Raw genomic sequence first — 19,226 nt, 5'->3', positions numbered from 1 at the left:
CATTAGAATAAATACAAATAACTCTAATCCAGTAAGAAATTATTTTATGTTTGTCAGTGTAGAGGTCTGTAACCAAACCGGTGTTCTAACCAGCACAAAAGATATCACCTAATTTTTTAAAACAAGACATTTTGCTACTACACTGCATTTGTTTTATTGCATTTATTTTTAATATTACATGGTGTTTTATTTACAAGCAAAACACATTTACTGTTAAAATACAATTTGTGATTTGTAAAGTAATACACATAGTTTACACAGTTGTATGTGAATGTTTGAGCGCTCCTGGTCAAATTAAATATTTTCTTGATTGTCAAAGTGAAAATATGTACACAGCTTTACAGAGAGCACACTTCTGCACAATTTGTTGCACAATTACAGTTTATTTGCTGAATTTAACATATTGGAAAAAAAAAAAACATAAAATATGGCTTGTGCAAACGTTATGGCACATTTTATGTATTCATTCCTGTAGAGGACGTGTACATTTATTTTCATTTAGAAAAATGACAAAACATATTATTTGAGATATATATATATATATATATCTTTAATTCTCATTTGGGAGACCAAAATTCATCACAAATCCCATATGCAAACCATGTGATCAATAGCCCTTCCAGAGCTGCCTGCAGCTCCAAGTGGAAAGAAACATTCAAAAAATGTGATTGTAAATTCCAGATGGAAGTAACAGTGCTGGCCAAAGTGGCATAGTGATTATCCAGAGCATTGTAGGCTTGCGTTGCACCTTGCATGTGTCATAATGAGATATAATGAGACAGGTGACTGATGTCCTGGAGCAGTGTGTGTGTAACTGGCTGTAAGGATTCTCATGAATCTTCAGTTGTATTTTTGTCCAAACTGATCTGGGGCTGTTCCACCCAGCTAAGCAAAAGGCGGTGTGTGGAATGTTCCTCTGACCTCAGACACAGGGGACACGGACAGAAAGCCAAAAGGTCTGTGAACTCGGGTGTGAGTTGAAGTAGGGGGGAGAGGGTTGGAGCGCAGACACAGAGAGGGCGAGAGAGAGAAAGAGCAAGGGACCCTGCCTATTGTCCCTTTCAGAGCAATATAAATACATCATAACCCTTTTCAATTCGAACATATTTAGAGGCCGAGATGAAAGCACTTTTACAAACTAGATACATCCCCTTTTACAAAGCCAGGGGTCAACCATAACAAATGAACAACCTCCTCCTGGCCCAGAGCTAGCCCTGTGCTAGGCTGATGTGCTGGGTTTATACTCGCTTTGAACTCCTATTTGTACCCCTGTGTTTCTATTCATCTACATGGACCAAGACATGGTTTGATTCTGTGATGAGTTAACGCCATAAACTACAGGCATGTTATTCAGTAACTACAATAAATTATTTGGCAACTACTGTTAAATTTATGATATGTAGTTATAAGAGTAAAAAATTGATATGTGGGCCACATACAATTATCTTACATTTTAAGGAGTTAAATTAATATTTCCTGCTAATATTAACCTTTTAGATGCCCAGGTCTTGCTGACAGGTCCAAGTTTCCATTCCTCACTCCCATAACATGAAGTTAACATAGGTTGGTTTGCACTGTTTTCCACATAATACCTGAATCATAAGGCTTAGGATATAATAAACTTAGGATTTCAGTAGTTAAACTGTAGATTTGTTTTAATACCAAAAAATTAAATATCTGGCAGTTCAGTTTTTATTCTGATTTTGTCTGGCTGTGAATTAAACTGTTAATAAACTGTTGTGTTATTAACATTACTTATTTGTAGATTACATTGTTTTTTCAAGTAATGTTTTACTCAGTGCATATATGTTATGTTAAGAACCTGCAGTACTATGAAAAGTCTTCGGTGTCTAAGCTTATTATTTAAAGACATTTATCTTCGCAGTACATTAGTTGTTGCTTATAAAATTATCATATGTAATAGAATAAATTGAAATAAACAAATACAGTAAAATGTAACAAGAATTTTAAAAATGTAGTTGATGTCTTGCAAGCTAGTTGAAGAACAGTGTTTGGTTCCAGATTTCTCTTTGATGCCTCAAGCAATCACATGAATTTGTTAAATTCCAACACTAACACACTTGATTTAACTTAATGGAGTATTAATTAGCCAGACCAGGTATTGAATGATACCTACAAATAATACTGAGTTGCCATGAGAGTAGGTTCAGAAATGGTTTAATTAAACCATTGACATACATTAAAATCACTGCTTATTGTATTAATGCTGTTCATGTTTATTATATTTAATTATATTTATTTAATATTAGTGTTTTTCTTGGAAAATAAATGCTTACTGAACAGATCTAATTGTTCCACAGCACCGCATGTATGTCATGGGGATGTTTTCATTTTGTTTCATTATTTGTTTTTTTATTATTATTTAATTATCCATTTTTATTGCACGCTCTTATCATTGCAGCTTGCATTTATTTCACTATTAAAGTCTCAAAAATTACTTGTCTGTAAAATCACTTAATGAAAATTATATAATTGTTAATCTACTCAGATTGTACTCTGAGTGCCTTACATCTATTTTCAGTTGTGTCAGAAGTCTTTGATATGATTGTCACAGTAATACATGCTCCCTAAAACAGGGTGTGAAGTTTCTGTTATGAACACTGCACATTTCTTGTGGTCTCTGCAAAATGTATCCTAAACTTTTGCAATGGTCTTGATCTGATACGTGTGGTTGGTTGTGTTGATTTGGCCCTAACAATGTTGTTACTGTTGGAGTTCTTCTCCCAGCAGGGGCTGAATTAAAGTTTGTGTGACCCCAGCACTAATTTCATGCTACACAGTACCTCGAATAATGATGTCAGCTGATTAGGTTACCAAAATGGTTGTGTTGGCAGTGAACCCCCGACATGTTCTAATGATCTTGAGGCACTCTGTGTTTTTTGGGTTAGAGGAGTAGTTAGGTTGGGGGGGGGGTCGCTTGCAGGGTGTAGCGACGGGCAAAGGGGTGTCAGGGGGCTCGGAGACTGTGCTTACTCTTCGGTTTGGGGTGGGATGAGTGTAAGGTCAGGAAAAGGGTGGGGGCACATTAGGCGAGAGAGAGGCTTTGACCTTTTACAGCTATAATATCACTGGGACTCCCTTTTAGATCAGTCAGAACTTGTCTGGAGGACAAAAATGTATTTAATCGTGGTGTTCTGTTTTTCTCCAGTTCTCTCTCTCCCTTGTGATTTTTTTTCACAATCAGACTCAGTGAGGGATGAGTAATTGAAGTAATAGAGAGTAATAAGGGCTGGGAAGAGAGAGCTTGGCTTTGCCCCTATTGTATCTTGTGTCACACAGGTTCAGAGGTCAGGCAGCCTGCATATTCTATTAGGACACACGGCCTTCACTGGGGCAAATGAGTTTACCCAACAGTAATTAAAATGCCAGCACTGGCCCAGCAAGCTGAATATGGTTGATGGGCCGCCGCTAACCGGGTTGACAGCTGCCATGGCTGTCTTTGCCAATACGCTTGGGCCTTCAATGAAGAAACTAACCGAAGCCATCAGAGGGAGGAACGCTGGTTCCCTCTCTTCTACGCACCATCTCTTTCCTCTTTTGTGAATGGCTCTCATATTATGCATCTTAGATTAGCACAGGTTTCAGAATGGATGTGATGTCTGTAATTCTGTCCCACCAAGTCCATATCTTCGCATTTAGGTGAACGAATTTTCTCAGAATGTAGTTTTTTGTTCTTGCCTTTCTGAACTTTCCTTATCTTTCTCAGAAGTAGAAATGTCCTACTTTGGATGCCCTCATTTCGGATGGTTCGCTGTAGCCCTTGTCTTATTGGGACCGAAGTGTAAAAGGCATCATTCAAATCCTGCTCGCCTCCTCCTTCAGTTCTCACTGACTGTGGTGTAGGGTCACTGTCTCTCTCTCTGTTTTTGTGCTTGGGGTTTGGAGTTGGACCCCAGGCGCTACAGAGCTTATTCACACAGGCTGGCTGTTAATTTGAGGCCACACTGGTATTCCATTGTGGAGCCTGTTTCTTTGGCGTGGGGGCGGAGAGCCCACTGCTCGGGTGTTCTCTTGAGGTATGAAAGTATGTTAGAAAGAAAGAGAGCTTCTAAGAGGCTTTGTGATTTATTATAGGCAGTGTGTTTTTGTGTGTCCTCTCCAGTCTGATACATGTTAGGTTTTAGGCAAATTTATATTAGGCCCACATTAACTTCAGGCTTTCAGAGACCAAATAAGACACACACACACACACAGACTGCCCTTTGTCTTCATTTAGTTGGCAATAAGACTAAGAAGCAAATTGGGATATGGGGGGGAAGAACCCATCCCAGCAGGACATTGTAGGAATACCTGTGCGCTAAAGCCACCACATTCCAGCATGCTCAGTATTGTGGGAGTCCCATTGTGCAGCTCACCTCTGCACACAATGCAGGGAGCGGCGGAGGCCTGGAGCCTCGCCTGCCAATCCCAGCTGTCCAGGAGGGCCCTAATCCCTAACTATCAGGCAGGTCAAAACCATGGTGCACACACACATGCACACACACACACACACCCTCCTAACATACTCCTCCCTACCTGTTCCAACTAATTTTCACCTGTCATCCAAATCAAAGGGGGCACCAAAGTGTTTTTGTTTCTCTTACTTAGCCACCCCCCAGCATCGCGGTGAGTGAATGCACATCTTGGAACAAAGTTGACAGTCTTAACTTACCACTCAAGCACTCTTACACCTTCCTATACTCTGCTCACTCCTTTTAAAGTTACTTTTAAGTTGTTATGTGTGATGATTGCCGGTTTTAGTGATATACCACAGCTTAGGAAACAGTGATAATCATAATCTTTTCATTTTTTAATAATTCAGGACCATGCATATGTACATACAGTGGGGACCAAAAGTCTTAGACCATATTGAAAATCTGGGATTTTTGTTTCATTTAAACCTGGAAATAAACAATAGAAAAGTTACAACAACAAGCAAAATGAAGAAGAAATGCTCTGTTTCTAGGTCACTATTCAGATGATAGTAAATTTGTGACACTGACCATGTGAAGGTCTGTACAATATGGTCAGTTTGAGTCTCATTCCTTTCTTTGACGCATGTGTTCAGACAACAGTCAGGTGGATTTGATCTACTCATCAGAGGCTTTAGCTTAAATTTGTCATTGAAGCAAAAGAGAGACATACAAAATAAAATTTCAAAGATTCTGCTTTTCACTCAGATTGTTGTGCTGATATCATTTGTAATGAAAATTGTTGTTTTAAATTAGAAAACAATGCCAAATAGAAGCTTTTCACTATCAATCTCAGACTTCTGAACCCCACTGCAGTAATAATCTGAACAATGAACAGTAGTAGTGCCAGTGATAGTTTAATAATTATATTGTGTTTTGTTAGAAAGAAATACAAAACCTGCAGTTAAATCCATTTATCATGTATTGGTGCATTTTGAAGACTTTTAGTACATTTTTAACAATACTTTGATAAAAAATATCATTATGCTAGGAAATGTTCATACCATCCCATCCCTTACTTTTTGTACTACACTGTAGGCTTCAAGAGCATTTAATGGTTAAAATGGCCTCCTCTGTTTCTTTAAAGAAGGGAAGCAATGCTCAAGACACTTAACCACAAAAATGTAGTGAATTTCCAGTATATTCCTAAAGGTTCTGATGAATGTGAGAACCTGTCTTTTTTGTCTGTTCACTTGATGTTTTAAAGTGTGCAGATATGTGGCTGGTTGATAGTATTAACTCATTAAGTAACTCTTTGTCTATCTCTCTCAACAGCACCTTTGTGACTGGAACTGCATGCTGTGAAAACTTTGCCCCTCTTCGGATATGGGACACAGAGAGGTACCTGACTACTAAACTGTGTAATATCTCTGTCATCTAACCTGTCACTGTAATTAAAAACACAGTATGTGTAAGACAGGACAGTATGACAATATATATGGTTATTTGATAAAATATGTCACAATACAATACATATCATCATTACATGTAGAACACTCAGAAACTGTGTATTTCATTATAAAGAGAGCAAAATCCATTTAACTGAAACACGGTACATCAAATATTGAATAAAAATCATCGCGCTCACAGTTTTTGATAGTAATTTTTTTACATGTAGCACTACTAGTTCTTTTTTTTCTCTGTTCCAACTGATTAGACGTCTGAAAAAATAAATATCCTGAAAATGTTTGCCACCTCTAAGTTTGTGTTCATATATTACTGTTAAAGCTTATGCTAGAATTAATTTAAATGCACAAAGTTTAAAAGTTTTCTAGTTTACAATGTCTATGTGTTGTCAGCTTCAAAGACCTTAAAACATTCAGACCCATGACGAGTGTTAAGTCCCCAGATCCTTCTCCATTTGTAACGTTAATTGATCACACACAGGTAAAAGCTGAAAGTTATCGTAATGATAGTTGTTGTTCATTATCCTCTCAGCTCCCTTACTGGGCTTTTTGGGAAGTTCAAAGCTGACTTCTGAATTCCCATCATGAAAGGCCTGGCTTAAACCTGATACAACCTGACTGGCTTCTGTAATTCCCCTGCTTTACCTGCAGAATTCAGCCTACTTACACATTGTCAGTCTAGGGAAAGGAAAATTAAGAAGGAAAAAGAAAAAAAGGTGGGTTCCGGCACCAAATGACAAGGAAATTTGAGAAGGGAGAGATTGCTGGGAAGGAGGAGGAGCAATTCAGCATGCATAACCCTGGGAATCACATATTACAAAGAAGGAGGAGAAATAGAAAATTTGGCCAGGAATTAGGTGAGCAAAGGACAGGACCTGAGTTTTGATCTGTGAAGCATAGCTAGTTGGTGTCCGGCTGATGGACGTTAGCTGGGTCGCTGTCTGCAGGCTGATTTTATCCATATAAGTTAAGAGAGCTGTAAGCCACTGAGCCAGCTTTGCTGCACTGCACATAACTACTGAGGCCCTGTCAGGCTGAGTTGTAGACAGAGGGATGTGACAGACACAGAAGTGACTCCACTTACATACTGACATGTTTTGGATGTTCTGACAATATGGCTATTTTTTGGTTTTCGTTTGTGTGTTTGGGTGCATGTTTTGCAAATATGGTCTCCATGACCTGTCTGACACTGCGTCTTATTATTTTTCTTCTCATCTTTGTGCTGCTGCATTGGGGTTAGAAGTGTCTTACCATGATGTGTCCCGTCTGGTAATCAAGTGCACCTTGTAAAGAGTACAATGCCACCAGTCACAAGGGGGTCGAGAAAACAGACATGAGTGGAGGGGTGGTGGAATGGGGGCACTGTGTGTGTCTGTGTGCATGCATGTGTATGTGTATGTGTTTCTGCGAATCCCTTTTTAAACATTTCCCAGACAGACCACCTGCATAATCCTCAGACAGCCACTACCGACATGAAACAACACATTAGGATGGCTACAGTTGCAATGATAAAGGCAGACATCAGAGCAGGCATCGCAAACACTATTACAGCCTGTTGGTCACAACACAGACAGGTGATAGCTGTTGTCAAAACATCACATAGTTTTTAACAGTTTTAAGTTTTATCAAGGCTTGCTTTATTATAATCTTTCTGACATGTTTCAACACCCTGTCCACAGCAAGACAGTTGCAAACTGGGCAGAGCAAAAAACAATGTTGTTCCAGCGAAAAAGCTTCTGGTTCTTCTAAAGCAGTTGTGGCATGGCAAAAATAAGTGTGATCACTCTCCACAGAAAACCTGCTCAAAGACATCCCTCAAATTAAATGTCACCACACTCTTAAACATCCATGCATAATTGTGACAGGGCTGTTCTAAATTTAGAAACTTTGGTGACAACAAACCTGGGTCATTCAGAGGTTTTTCTAAATATGATACTGCATGCATTTCTGGCTTTCAAATAAGTAACAAGTAGTCTATGCCTTATCAAAACAGTAACCAGCTAAAGGCATTGTGTGTTGTTATTCAGCTCTTTGCGGAATCTCATGCAACGTTGCAAGTGGTGACTATTAGGGATGTGCACAGTTACTTGGGTACTCGGTTAACTGTTGTGCCCATATTCCAAAACTGAAATCACTATTTTAGTATTTGTTACATTTTATCACAGGAATACAGATAAAATATACAAACCAACAGTTCAGTGTAACATGATGGTTTGATGACACTTTATTTTGAGTGGTCCTTTTAGATGAAGCACGCACTCAAGTAAAATGTCAAAAACATATGAGTTTTAGGATTAGGTTTTGGGTTGAGGTTAAGGTTAGTGTTAGGATTAGGTTTTGGGTAAGGTTGGGTAAGGTTAGGTTTTGTGTAATGGAAGTAACATATTAACGATAAATCTACTTAATGTAAATAATTTATCAACCGTACATCAACAAGATATTTACTTCAATGTATTCAGATGCTTCACTGCTGCTACCTCACTGATAAGTTGTCGATGTGTAACTGATAATCTGTTAAGAGTTTATTGATCATCTACAAAGGACCACTCCAAAAAAAGTGTTACTGATGGTTGTTCTCGTATTTGCAAGTATGTTTTACTTTGCTACTTCAAATGCAAGTGCCTGAACGTGAATGCTTTGCGAAAGACATGATTTTCAGAATATGTTTCCAGAATTGAGAAATTAAATATTCAGTCCAAGTTACACATTGTAAAGGCTGTATTCAATGTACAATTTACTTTGGACATTTTTGAGAGAATACTTACCTACTAAATTTTAAAAATTCACACCATTTTAACAAGAAACACCACCAATACTTGTTAATTCTATTCTATTCTTTGTTCTGTATCTATTATAGAATAGTTGTTTTTCCTTCTATCCGTGAATAATCTGATATGTTAATGAACTTTTCAAAATTAGTGAAAATGCACATCGGCGACTATCCATATTTCATTAGCGTGTATTTAACATTTAGGTTCAATTTAACATTGAGGTCAACTTCCTTTTTCTTAAGAGTTTAAACAATCAGGAGCGTTCAACAGCAGTTGTGTGCAGGGCAATTACAACGATGAGAGATCTTGTTTTCCTGTCTTTTGTTTATCTGCTTACCTCAAGAACCACTTTACGAGTAAGACAAGTGCCCCTGACGTTTTTCTAATGTGTTCACAAAAGATGGGGGCACCTTTTTTGAACAGTGCCTGTTGACTAGAGAGGGGAATGATGCAGGAGGCATGTACAGGCCAAGATCACTCGCACCCTCATGTCTGAACAGCGCAGCTGACCAGCTGGTGGGGAAACAGGCTGAAGAGGTATGACAGAAAGAGTGAGCAACAGAGAGACTGTCTGGGAGAGAGACACAGATGATCCTGCTGTCATTCATGGCGCATTCTTTTTTCCATCCTGTGACTAAAAACAAAAGAAATGTTCACTTTGAAAACAAACACGATATAACATATACATAATGACTTCGATATCAGAAAACAACATTTTAATCAGGGTTCACAATTTCTAAGGATATACAATTCAGTTTTTACTCAGCATTGTGCTGGTTGCCATGCAGTTTTAGATAAGGAAAAAAATCAAAATCTTTTCTTTGACTGGAAATGTTTCTTTTTGTCCCTGCCCTTTCTTGCTCATCTGTATGGTCCAGAGGCCTGTGATCACCCCGACTCCCACACAAGTGGTGCTTTAAAGGCACCCCTAACTTTTCATGAGGCCCTCGGTCATGGATAAACACAGAGAAAAGCCATCAAAGAAACACACAATTGCACAGAAATTCCTCACATTCTTCCCTGAAAGAGAGGGTTAAACGTCTGGATCTGGCAGGAGCTGTGTTTTACAAATTGCAATCTCATTGTTTTTTAAGAGAACGCGTGTGACATTTAAAAGTCTCCATTGTCCTGCCCCCTGACATTCCATGCTGGGTTTTTTTTTTTTCTCTTTTTCTTTCGTTCTCTCTTGGCTGGCGGTTATTTCAACTCTTGGCTAAATTGGCTGACGAGCAGACGGCGCAATGCAATTTCTGTTTGTTTTAGGCACTGAAAAACCCAGCAGGACTCTTTATGTACCTGTCTCACATCCTTTCAGGGCACTGACTGTTTCCCATAGCTTCCCTATGCCAGTTTACCCTCTATACTTAACCTTACAAGAGCGTCAGTGCAAAATGACCTTTTCTGTGGCTCCAATACCCAAAGAAATGTCCTCAGCCTCTCCCCTTTTCAGAATCCATCAATTCATTAAAGGTCCCTTTCATAAGGTGTGTGTGTGTGGCCCAAATGGCCAAAGAGAAAGTAAGGACTGTTGAAGAGGCCAGCCCCTCCATTTTGCTTCATGGCCCTGAGACTATAACTCACAACTAATCACTAACACATGTCATTCTTTATAGTCCAGAATTTGTATTTAACAGCTCTTGTACAATATCAGGACATAAAAGCAGATGGACCGCCTGTCACCTGCTTTTATTAGCGTATTCAGCAAATGTAAAGAAAGGCATATAGAAACAAAAGTAATATGTTAGTATATTAGTCTGTTCCTTACATAACAAACATAAAGATGAGTTTCACTGCTTTGCGGCTTGGGCTTAAACGTATCTAGGGGTCAAAGAGGATTAGGCTGAGGTCAGCAGCCTCTGAGGAGTGGTTTAAAAGAGCCTAGAATATAAAGCATTTTCCCTTTAGTTTGTCTCAGTGCATTTGGTGGTAATTTTGGCTGTGTGATCTCTTTAGCAGGTTGCACATCTCAAATGCCCCTAACTTGTCTGCGTGTGACCTCTTAACTCCCCCACAAGTCTGGACATTAGACGTCTCCCCCAGCAAGCAGCACAAAGCAGTCAAATAAGACATGATAAAGCCCTAATCCTCTATGCTCTTTGGTTATGCTTGTTCAGAGGAGTTGCCTGTCTTGGCTGCTCTAAAAGTGAATGTACAAAAGGCAGAGAGAAAGAGCCTTCCCTGACATACGTCTTCTACATATATTACTACATCAGAGGTGTTAAAAAATGAAATATAAAGAGTCTCATTCTGCCACTGTTGAACCCATGGATTTCTAATCTGTTGATTGTTGCTGTTTATGAGAGATGATCTGCTGTGCTAGTTGTAAAACCACTAGAGCGTGGTCTGGTATATTTTTTGATTTCATGTGCTTTCTCTGCTACCCTGTATAATCAAACCAGTAAAAAATCGTCCCAATACTAGTTTATACCATCTACCTACTGACCTTTTTAAAACATAGGCTGTGTCACAGCTCTGTAGGAGTGTGTTTGACCTAAAAATGACATCCTTTTCAGCAAACTAAAGCCCTTCTTTCGTAATCAAAAGCTCTTATTTAGTCATATTCTCATTCTTCCCTGTCATCATACAGCTAGGAGAACCAGGTATGGTTTCACCTGACATTTCCAGAGCTCTCAGAGCTTTCCCGACATACTTTGTGACGCTGTCAGATCAGATGTTGGGCTGGCTGTGGAAGAACAAGGCTGGCCGCCATGCAGATGCAGCAATTTGAAAGATTATATGGTTATCCTCCATCCTGTAATCTTCATAGGTCCTCCCAAGAAAAAAAATGGCACACATAAAACCTGTGACCTAACAATTTAAGAATCCTGGTGTTTGCTCCTCTGCATGGAACAGTGCTATTACTGGCTTTAAAATCAGAGCACAGATGTGAGGGCTTCTTTTACGACGCTTGTTTTTCTCGCTTCACGCTTTGACATTTGCAGAGGGCCAGGCAGACACCGGATGCGCTGTATTGACCAGAGTTTACACATTTTCTTTAAACAGTTCATAAAACCATGCAATGTGAATTACTGTAATGAGAAGTGTAAGTTGTTTTCTTGGCATCTGCTGACTATTTCCATTGTCCCTGGCTCTAGCTACAGTTCTAGGTAGTTGATAAGCTGCTGTTTTAGCAGTAAGAGGTAAATGATGGGCTCTTGCTTAACATAGACACCCATGGGCCACGGGGGCAGTTTGTCTTTAGGCCCACTGGGGTTTTGCCTTTAGTTTCTGGAGGCCTATCTTTTAAAGAGCCTGGGTCTAATAAGACCCCCCTGTCCACCCAGAGCGAAGGTTGGGGATTACCAGTCTGCCCTTGGCGAACAAGCTCACAGGAGTCCACAAACGTGGGGGGCGGTCGCTATGGCCATTGGGCTCCTCTAAATAGTTGCTAGGGACCAGGTATCAAAGGTCCACAAGTCGCACACAGTCACGGTCATGGAGGGAATTAAACGGCAACAATGAAATTGTTATTCTACAATAATCTGGTTTCTGCAGTGTGGGCTGGGGGCTAGGAGGGCGCAGCAGGCCTGTTCAGCCTGTGATCATAGGAGCGTGGTGCTAACACAGGCACCCCCCCACCCAACACCACCACCAGCAGCCCCCCTCTCTATCTCTCTTTCTCCTACTCGGTCCCTCTCTTCTTTCTCCTCCTTTTTCTCTCCCATACACATTTAAGAAAAGAGGTTAGTGCCACTCCTAATCTTCTTTCTCAGGCCATTCAGCTTGGTGTTTACTTTTTTCCCTCCATCACCTAGGACTTAATTTATCCTTTGTGTGGTGTATGCATGTTGGGAATATGGGAATATAGTGGGATTTAGAGGTAATGAGAGATTAACTGGGCAAATGAAGGCATTTGATCCGAAATGACAACTGATGAATTGGTCCACACTAATGTGTTAACTGAGACATAAGAACTTGAGACAACCTTACAAATGAATCAAGTACACTGAACAAATGCTAAGGTATAAAGTAACATCTCTAGTTTGAAATCATTTTTTTTCTAACAACATGTTTTGGGGATTGACTCCAGTGTGCCCACTTTGAAGCTTCCCCCCTGTAATTTTTTTGATGTTGTCGCTTTCTTTCATGATGTTTGACAAGCAATAGTCTATAACTTTTCATGCTTTTTCTTCTCCTCCCTCTCTCCCAGGTGTCACCTGGTGTCGTGTCTTGGCTCAGAGTTCCGCAGAGGTGCAGGTGTGTTGGATATTGTCTATGAGTCTCCTTTCCAGCTCCTCACCTGTGGATATGACACCTTTATCCGCTACTGGGATCTGCGTGTCTGCTCTAGGTACGTGGGGAGGGAGGGGAAGGGAATCTCCCTTGTCTTAAAGGAATACTCCAGTGTTTTTCAATCTAATCTCTCTCGATACCATTGATTACCAGGGACAATCAAGAATATCCCTATATCCCTAAAAAGAACAGAAGAAGTTTGACAGTTTGAATTGAAACACCCTTATAACTGAAGCCAGTGGACAGATGTGTCATTAGTGTGATGTGAATTACAAGTACAAAGAAATTGTAATCTGTGGTAAACAAAACTGCTAGAGACAGAGATTAGGGTGCAAAATGCAGGAGTATTCCTTTAAAAGTAGATTGATCTGCTTTTGAGGTCTGAATGTGACACTGCAGCTGACTGCTGGCCTTGTCCCGTTATTAGCAGGCCTTAAACAGTAATAATACTGCATGGCTGCTGCACAGGTTAAATTGGACTTGCTGCGCACTGTGCCGTCAGAAGAACTAGGCTTGTCCGCAGAGAGTAATAAAGTTAGTGGGTCTCTCTCTGAGAGCCTGTGAGGAAGATTAGTGTTCTCAGTTAATCTAATAAGCCCTCCTGTGCATAGAGCACCATTTAGACAAAAAAGGAGCCAGGCCTGAGTCTCCTCTTGGCTCTGTGGACACAATTGTTCCTGTGGGCGACTGAAAGGGACCCCCTCTTTGAGAGGGACTCTCGCTGTAGGACTCCAACCCACCCAAGCCTGCACCAGTCGGTGGCCATATTGATGCGGCGCTGTGCATCTCCAGGGCAACGGGGTGAGCTGTGAGGATCAGTGAGCTGCTTGTGAGGCAGACTGGGCCCCTGTGTCAGACTTTGGGAGGGTGGGGAGGGGGCCCACACAATCGCATATGGGCAGTCAAGTAACACAAATCAGAGGTGATTGAAAGAGGGCCCTGGAGAGTTTGGGGAGGGGCAAATGTCCCCTCTTAAGATATCAATAATTCACAGTGTGACCAGTCAGGGGCCAATATGTGGTCAGTCCTGACTCAGAGTGGGTCGTCATCTCTTCAGTCTAAAGAGGATAGTTAAAAACGTACTCCGTGTTAATTGCTAATGACAGGCGCAAGTGTGAAACAATCAATGACAATGTATTGTATTGTCACTGTTATTACACTAATTATGGCCTTTTTCTGGACACATTGTACTCCAAGTTTGGAAACCTCCTAGTTTCTGCTCACACGTTCTCATTCTCCATACTCTGTTATTTTCTGCTGTGCCGCTTTGGTAGAGTGTCTGGTAACAGTTATTTGCCTATTAAGAAGAGGGAATCAGTCATCATTTGTCAAAATGCCAAAGCCTTTATCTTGCTTCCTTTTTTACCCATTCTTGAAACTGTGCCCAGTTCATATTTGTTTACATCCTGCCAGTAAGGGGTTGAGAGGTGTCAGAATTGATTGTTAAGAGTGTGTATGTGAGTCTGTGCGCATGGTGCGCACACGCCCTGCAGAGACTGTGTCCAGACATCTCCTGTGTGCTCCTGCTGCCCTGATGTCTGCCGCACACCCCAGCCACACTCCCTCCCCATGATTTATTCATTGCCACCATTAATGGAGAATTGATCTCTATTGGCCTAGCACACATGCAGATATTTTCCCTAACCTTCCCACCTCTATTCTCAGCCTGCATTAAAACAAGAAAGCCCCTTTCCGTAAACAAGTGATGTGAGGTTTCATCCTTGCCAATTTAAATAAGACACTTGTCTTTAGGCTGCACAGAGAGGCAGCCACAGTGGCTTTGGCCCTGAGCTAAGGAACTGGCGAAGAAGTGTGATATGAACTGTACTGACAAGATGAATGCCGTTCCAGCGTTTAGTTTGCTTGGTCATTGGAGATTAAGTGTGAGCCATGCTTTTATGTTTATTTAAGTTTTGGATTGCAGAGAATTCAGGTAAACTCAAACTCAATGTAAGTGTGCTTATTAAACATCATTTTCCTCCTTAACAGAAAATGTGTGATGGAGTGGGAGGAGCCCCATGACAATGCACTTTACTGTATCAAGACCGATAAGAATCACATGATCGCCAGTGGCTCCTCCTACTATGGAGTGGTGCGTCTGTGGGACAAAAGGCAAACTCGATGTTTGCAGGTGAGAGCATTTGTGTGCTGAAAATATTTCTACACTGTTTCGTTTTGTCCATTCAAATCGATTTTGTACTTATCCATGTGTTCCATATAATATTTCAGATGTTCCAGCTCACCTCCACCACCAGCAGTCCAGTTTACAGCCTGTGCTTCAATGCCACACACCTGTATGCTGCCCTGGCCTCAGCCCTCTACTCACTGGACTTCAGAACTTCAGGGCCCAGGCACAGGAGATAGAACAGCTCACAAGCACTCTCAACAAGCACCTTTGGTTTAATCCCACATTGCACACCTCCAACAGCTCTAAGAGCAGGTCTTTGGTCTTTGACCTTCAGAGATTTTAACTAGACATATCCGGAACTCCATTAAAAATATCTGTACCTCTTGTTGCCTTGTATTGGCATGCAGATAGTTGTCATTTCTCCAGCTATCTGTGTCGCTAGTCGCTGAGAAGGACTGGAGGGAGCAGGGTTCACGACCTTCCGTGTTAACGGACTTAACACATTGCCAGCGACCTGTGGGACTTCTAAAAACAAACACTGCTCAGAGCTGCCAGAACATCCTGTGGAGATTTATGCTGAAACATATACACTATGATAACATTTTTTTTTCTTCCTATTGTGTTTGAAATGTATATTTTTTCAACAGTGAGTCAATTAGATGGCTTTGGCTTGGCTTTGTGTTTCCTGAGTCTTCTTCTAGTCAGTCATAAGGCATTGTGAACCTGCAGGGTTTTTTACTCAGTAAGACATATTTACATTATTTGACATATAAAGATTTTAGGTTATGTGGATCAGTCTACCAAATTAGTTCAAAGTCAGAGTTCACATCCCATTTTAGACTTTTAACTGACTTGGACTTTAGACTAACATTATACCTTAATAATATTTATCAAAATAAATGATTGAGAATACCATTTTGTCAACACCTAAACAATCATAACAATACTAAAACTTCAGTAGTGACTGTTTCAGTAGTAACATTTTAGCATAACTCAAAAACAGTAGCCAATACATGGCTGGGATAATATTTTTCACAAAAAAAGTTTACTTAATTGCAGAAAATGTGTTTTGGAAGTGACAATTCTTAATGTTACACACTTCAGTCTTTAGGACACATTTACTTCAAAACAATTCAGACTGCTCACCATGTGGCCATGAGGGACAGGGATGCAGTCTCACTTCCTGTGCTAAAATACAAGGGTGTAGCTAAAATAAGGCCTAAAAGTCTGTGTTTTAGTAGTGACATGAAATTGTAGGACAGCATTTTTTAAATAAAGTTTTTTTATTCAAGTATTAAACTGGTGGTAAATCTAAATCTTTCACCTTACTTTGAAGTATTATTATCATAAGTTTGAATGTAGGGGTTAGAGTGTGGGACAGCCACCTCCCCATAGAAAGTACCTTATAAATTATGACTTTGTATATATTTTGCTTATTGCTAAATCTTTTAATGCCTTGGGTTTAAATAGATCATGACATAATCCTTGTAAATATCTAAAGTCTGAATACTAACTGTGAGATCTCAGTTTGAACTAATTTGTTAGAATGATCCATATACTGAGTTAAGTCAGGGGTTTCCAGCCTGTAGCTCACATCAAGCGACCAGTAGCAAACAGGGATTTTTTTTTTAAAATAATGTAATAGATTTTCCTATGATCCTAAATTTGTGCATTTTTGCACATAAACCAAAACCCTCCACTTCAGACAATTCAGAAAAGACTACACCATAATGCAATTTGGTTTTACTAGAAAAATATCATGATATCAGCCTCACTATGTGAATGCAACAGAATAATCAGAAATCTGTTTAATAAGGTTATTATAGAATGCTTGCTTACCTCATTTGCTGCTGCTAATGAAAGGTTCTTCAGGTTTGTAATGTATATATTTTGAAACCTGACTTTATATTGAATGCTTCAAGAGTCTCGAGGGAAATGACTCCTGCTGTGTGTGTATCCTTCTAGTGGATTCAGTATTCAATTATTCAATAGTTTGCTGAAGGTTTCCCCACTTAAAAACTAGTTCACACATCAGAAAGGTTGAAAGGGAAGCAGGCATTCTTGGATGGAAGGTGAGGGCTTAATGGCTGTGGGTGGCCATAAGATCCATGGTGGTCATGATGTTGGAGCATAGACATCTGCCGGAGGGAATGAGAGAGAGGTAAGTGCAAAAGGGTCGTCTGTTCTTGCTGTGCACTAAACGTGCCGTTTTACAGCACACAAGTATCTGACCAGTGAGCAAGGGCCTGTGCTGACATGGCTAATCCATGGGCCATCCCAAAACAAATGTCTCATCGCTCTGATGTTAAAGCCCCCTGGATTTGGTTATGACAGAGGATCACATTGGAAAGGTGTTGTACGTTAACGCTATAGTCACATTTCTTTTCTCTCTTAGGGTTCAGCAGACCTCAATTATAGAGTCACATGCCGACTAAAAATAACAACAGGGATTCAAAGAAATGCAGTACTTAAAATCTCATGTTATGGAAAAATCAGCTGGAAAGGCAATATGGTTCGTGACATGGTGACAAAACAAAATCCACATGCTGATACAGTGTTTATCCATATCTAATGTGCATTTGTTTGGCTGCTCTCTTGGGGATCAGGTCCCATGATTTGGAGAGCCAATGTAGGAAAAGGAAAATACAACAATACTGGATTATTTATAACTGTCACAAAGCATGGTTTTTATGCTACTAATTGATGTGTTCAGCAGCATTTTAATAACTTCAACATGCTGTTGTACACATATTCAGATTGCACTCAGCTGGTACACAGAATAGTAAAAGCACATAGGGATGCTGAGTGCTGAGAATATTGGGGAGAGGTGTGTGATTTACGGACAATGATGGAATAAATTAGATCACATTCAATGTGGGACAATCCATTAGCTGATTTGGCATTGAGGATAAAAGGAATGCCTACACGTCCGTGCAGAGATTGTACAGTCATGCAAGAAATATGGCCACTTGGGACCGAAAACAGTGGTCAGTTAAATAAATAATAATCTTCTACTTTTGGGCTGAGATGGAAATGGGCACTTAAGCGCATGCAAAATTACATTCTTTTGTGCATATTATAGTAAATATTAGCCATCCATTGTAATATATCGTATCAGTGACAATTTCACAGGTGCAAATGGCAATTTGCATTCACCCACACTCTTTTTAAGGACAGTGGTTCTATAAAGAATCATTTGCATGCTTAAAGCGTTCTTTGTATGGTGAAATGGTTCTTCAAATTAATTGAGAATGTGTTGTATATGGTGCTGTATAGCACCAAAAAGGGTTCTTCTATTGTTACGAGTTTGACATCATAATGATAGAAGAACCCTTTTCAAAAAGGTTCTGTATAGAACCATTACAACACATTCTCCATCAATCTGAAGAACGATTGCACCATGAACATTGAACATACACATGGTTCTTTGAGTGGTCATGGGTCTACGAAGAACCCTTGAAGAACTATTTTTTTTAACAGTGTGGAGTGTTGACTTCAGACATCACAAGTCATTCTTTTTCACCACTTCATTGCTTTTTGCTTCTTTTCTGCTAATCTAGTGTCCCTCCTGCTCTCACCTTTTCCCTCCTTTCCACAGTACTGCTCAACCACAACTGCCCTTCTGACCTCTCCACTTTCCTTTCCTGTTTTGTCCCACCTGTCCATATTTATATCTTCTCCGACCTTTGTGGTAAACCCCCCTATGTAAGTGAAGCTGAATCAGCCTTTTGTACAAGATAAAATGAAGCTTATGGGAATGGGCCAAAGGTTTACCTACAGTACATGTGACCCAAATGGCACTTAAAAGCATTCGTTTTAAAATGAGGGTCTGTTCTTTTGGATCAGATGACACATGAATGTATGTTACTCATGTTACTGAAAGGGTTTTAACATTGATCAGTCCTGAAATTCACTATTTTTAGTGAATGTTCATCCAGCAATGACGTAAACTGAAATGTGCAGCATCCAGATGTTGGTGCAAGGACAGATCTGAAGTAGACCGATTACGTGTACACTCTGACAAGGTTAAATTTAAGTGCCACAGGGAATTGTGGGGAACTACTTCTGGTTTTCAGGGGAAGTGATGGAAATGGAGAACACTGTCATAGAGTCCTCTGGGTTCAGAGGGTATGGGGAGTGTCTGGGGGCACCTTGTAGAACAAAGGTTTGAGGGATTACATGACACACCTTTGGACCCTCCCGCACACAGACAGAA

General features: G+C 40.2%; 1 protein-coding gene across 1 annotated transcript in view; it reads left to right on the top strand.

Annotated features, from left to right (window-relative positions):
* The window catches only part of fbxw4 (F-box and WD repeat domain containing 4), a 29,647-nt gene extending 13,962 nt beyond the window's left edge, over nucleotides 1-15,685 (top strand). The window contains exons 6-9 of the mRNA XM_036574272.1: nucleotides 5,748-5,813; nucleotides 12,800-12,940; nucleotides 14,872-15,013; nucleotides 15,112-15,685. Of these exons, the coding sequence (XP_036430165.1) occupies nucleotides 5,748-5,813; nucleotides 12,800-12,940; nucleotides 14,872-15,013; nucleotides 15,112-15,246 (484 nt within the window). The 3' untranslated portion in view covers nucleotides 15,247-15,685. The remainder of the gene's footprint in view (nucleotides 1-5,747; nucleotides 5,814-12,799; nucleotides 12,941-14,871; nucleotides 15,014-15,111) is intronic.
* Nucleotides 15,686-19,226: the final 3,541 nt, after the last annotated feature.

The sequence above is a fragment of the Colossoma macropomum genome, unplaced genomic scaffold (assembly GCF_904425465.1).
Source record: "Colossoma macropomum unplaced genomic scaffold, Colossoma_macropomum, whole genome shotgun sequence".
Lineage (NCBI taxonomy): Eukaryota > Metazoa > Chordata > Actinopteri > Characiformes > Serrasalmidae > Colossoma > Colossoma macropomum.
Note: the sequence above shows the minus strand (reverse complement) of the source record. Positions and strands in the feature narration are given on the sequence as shown.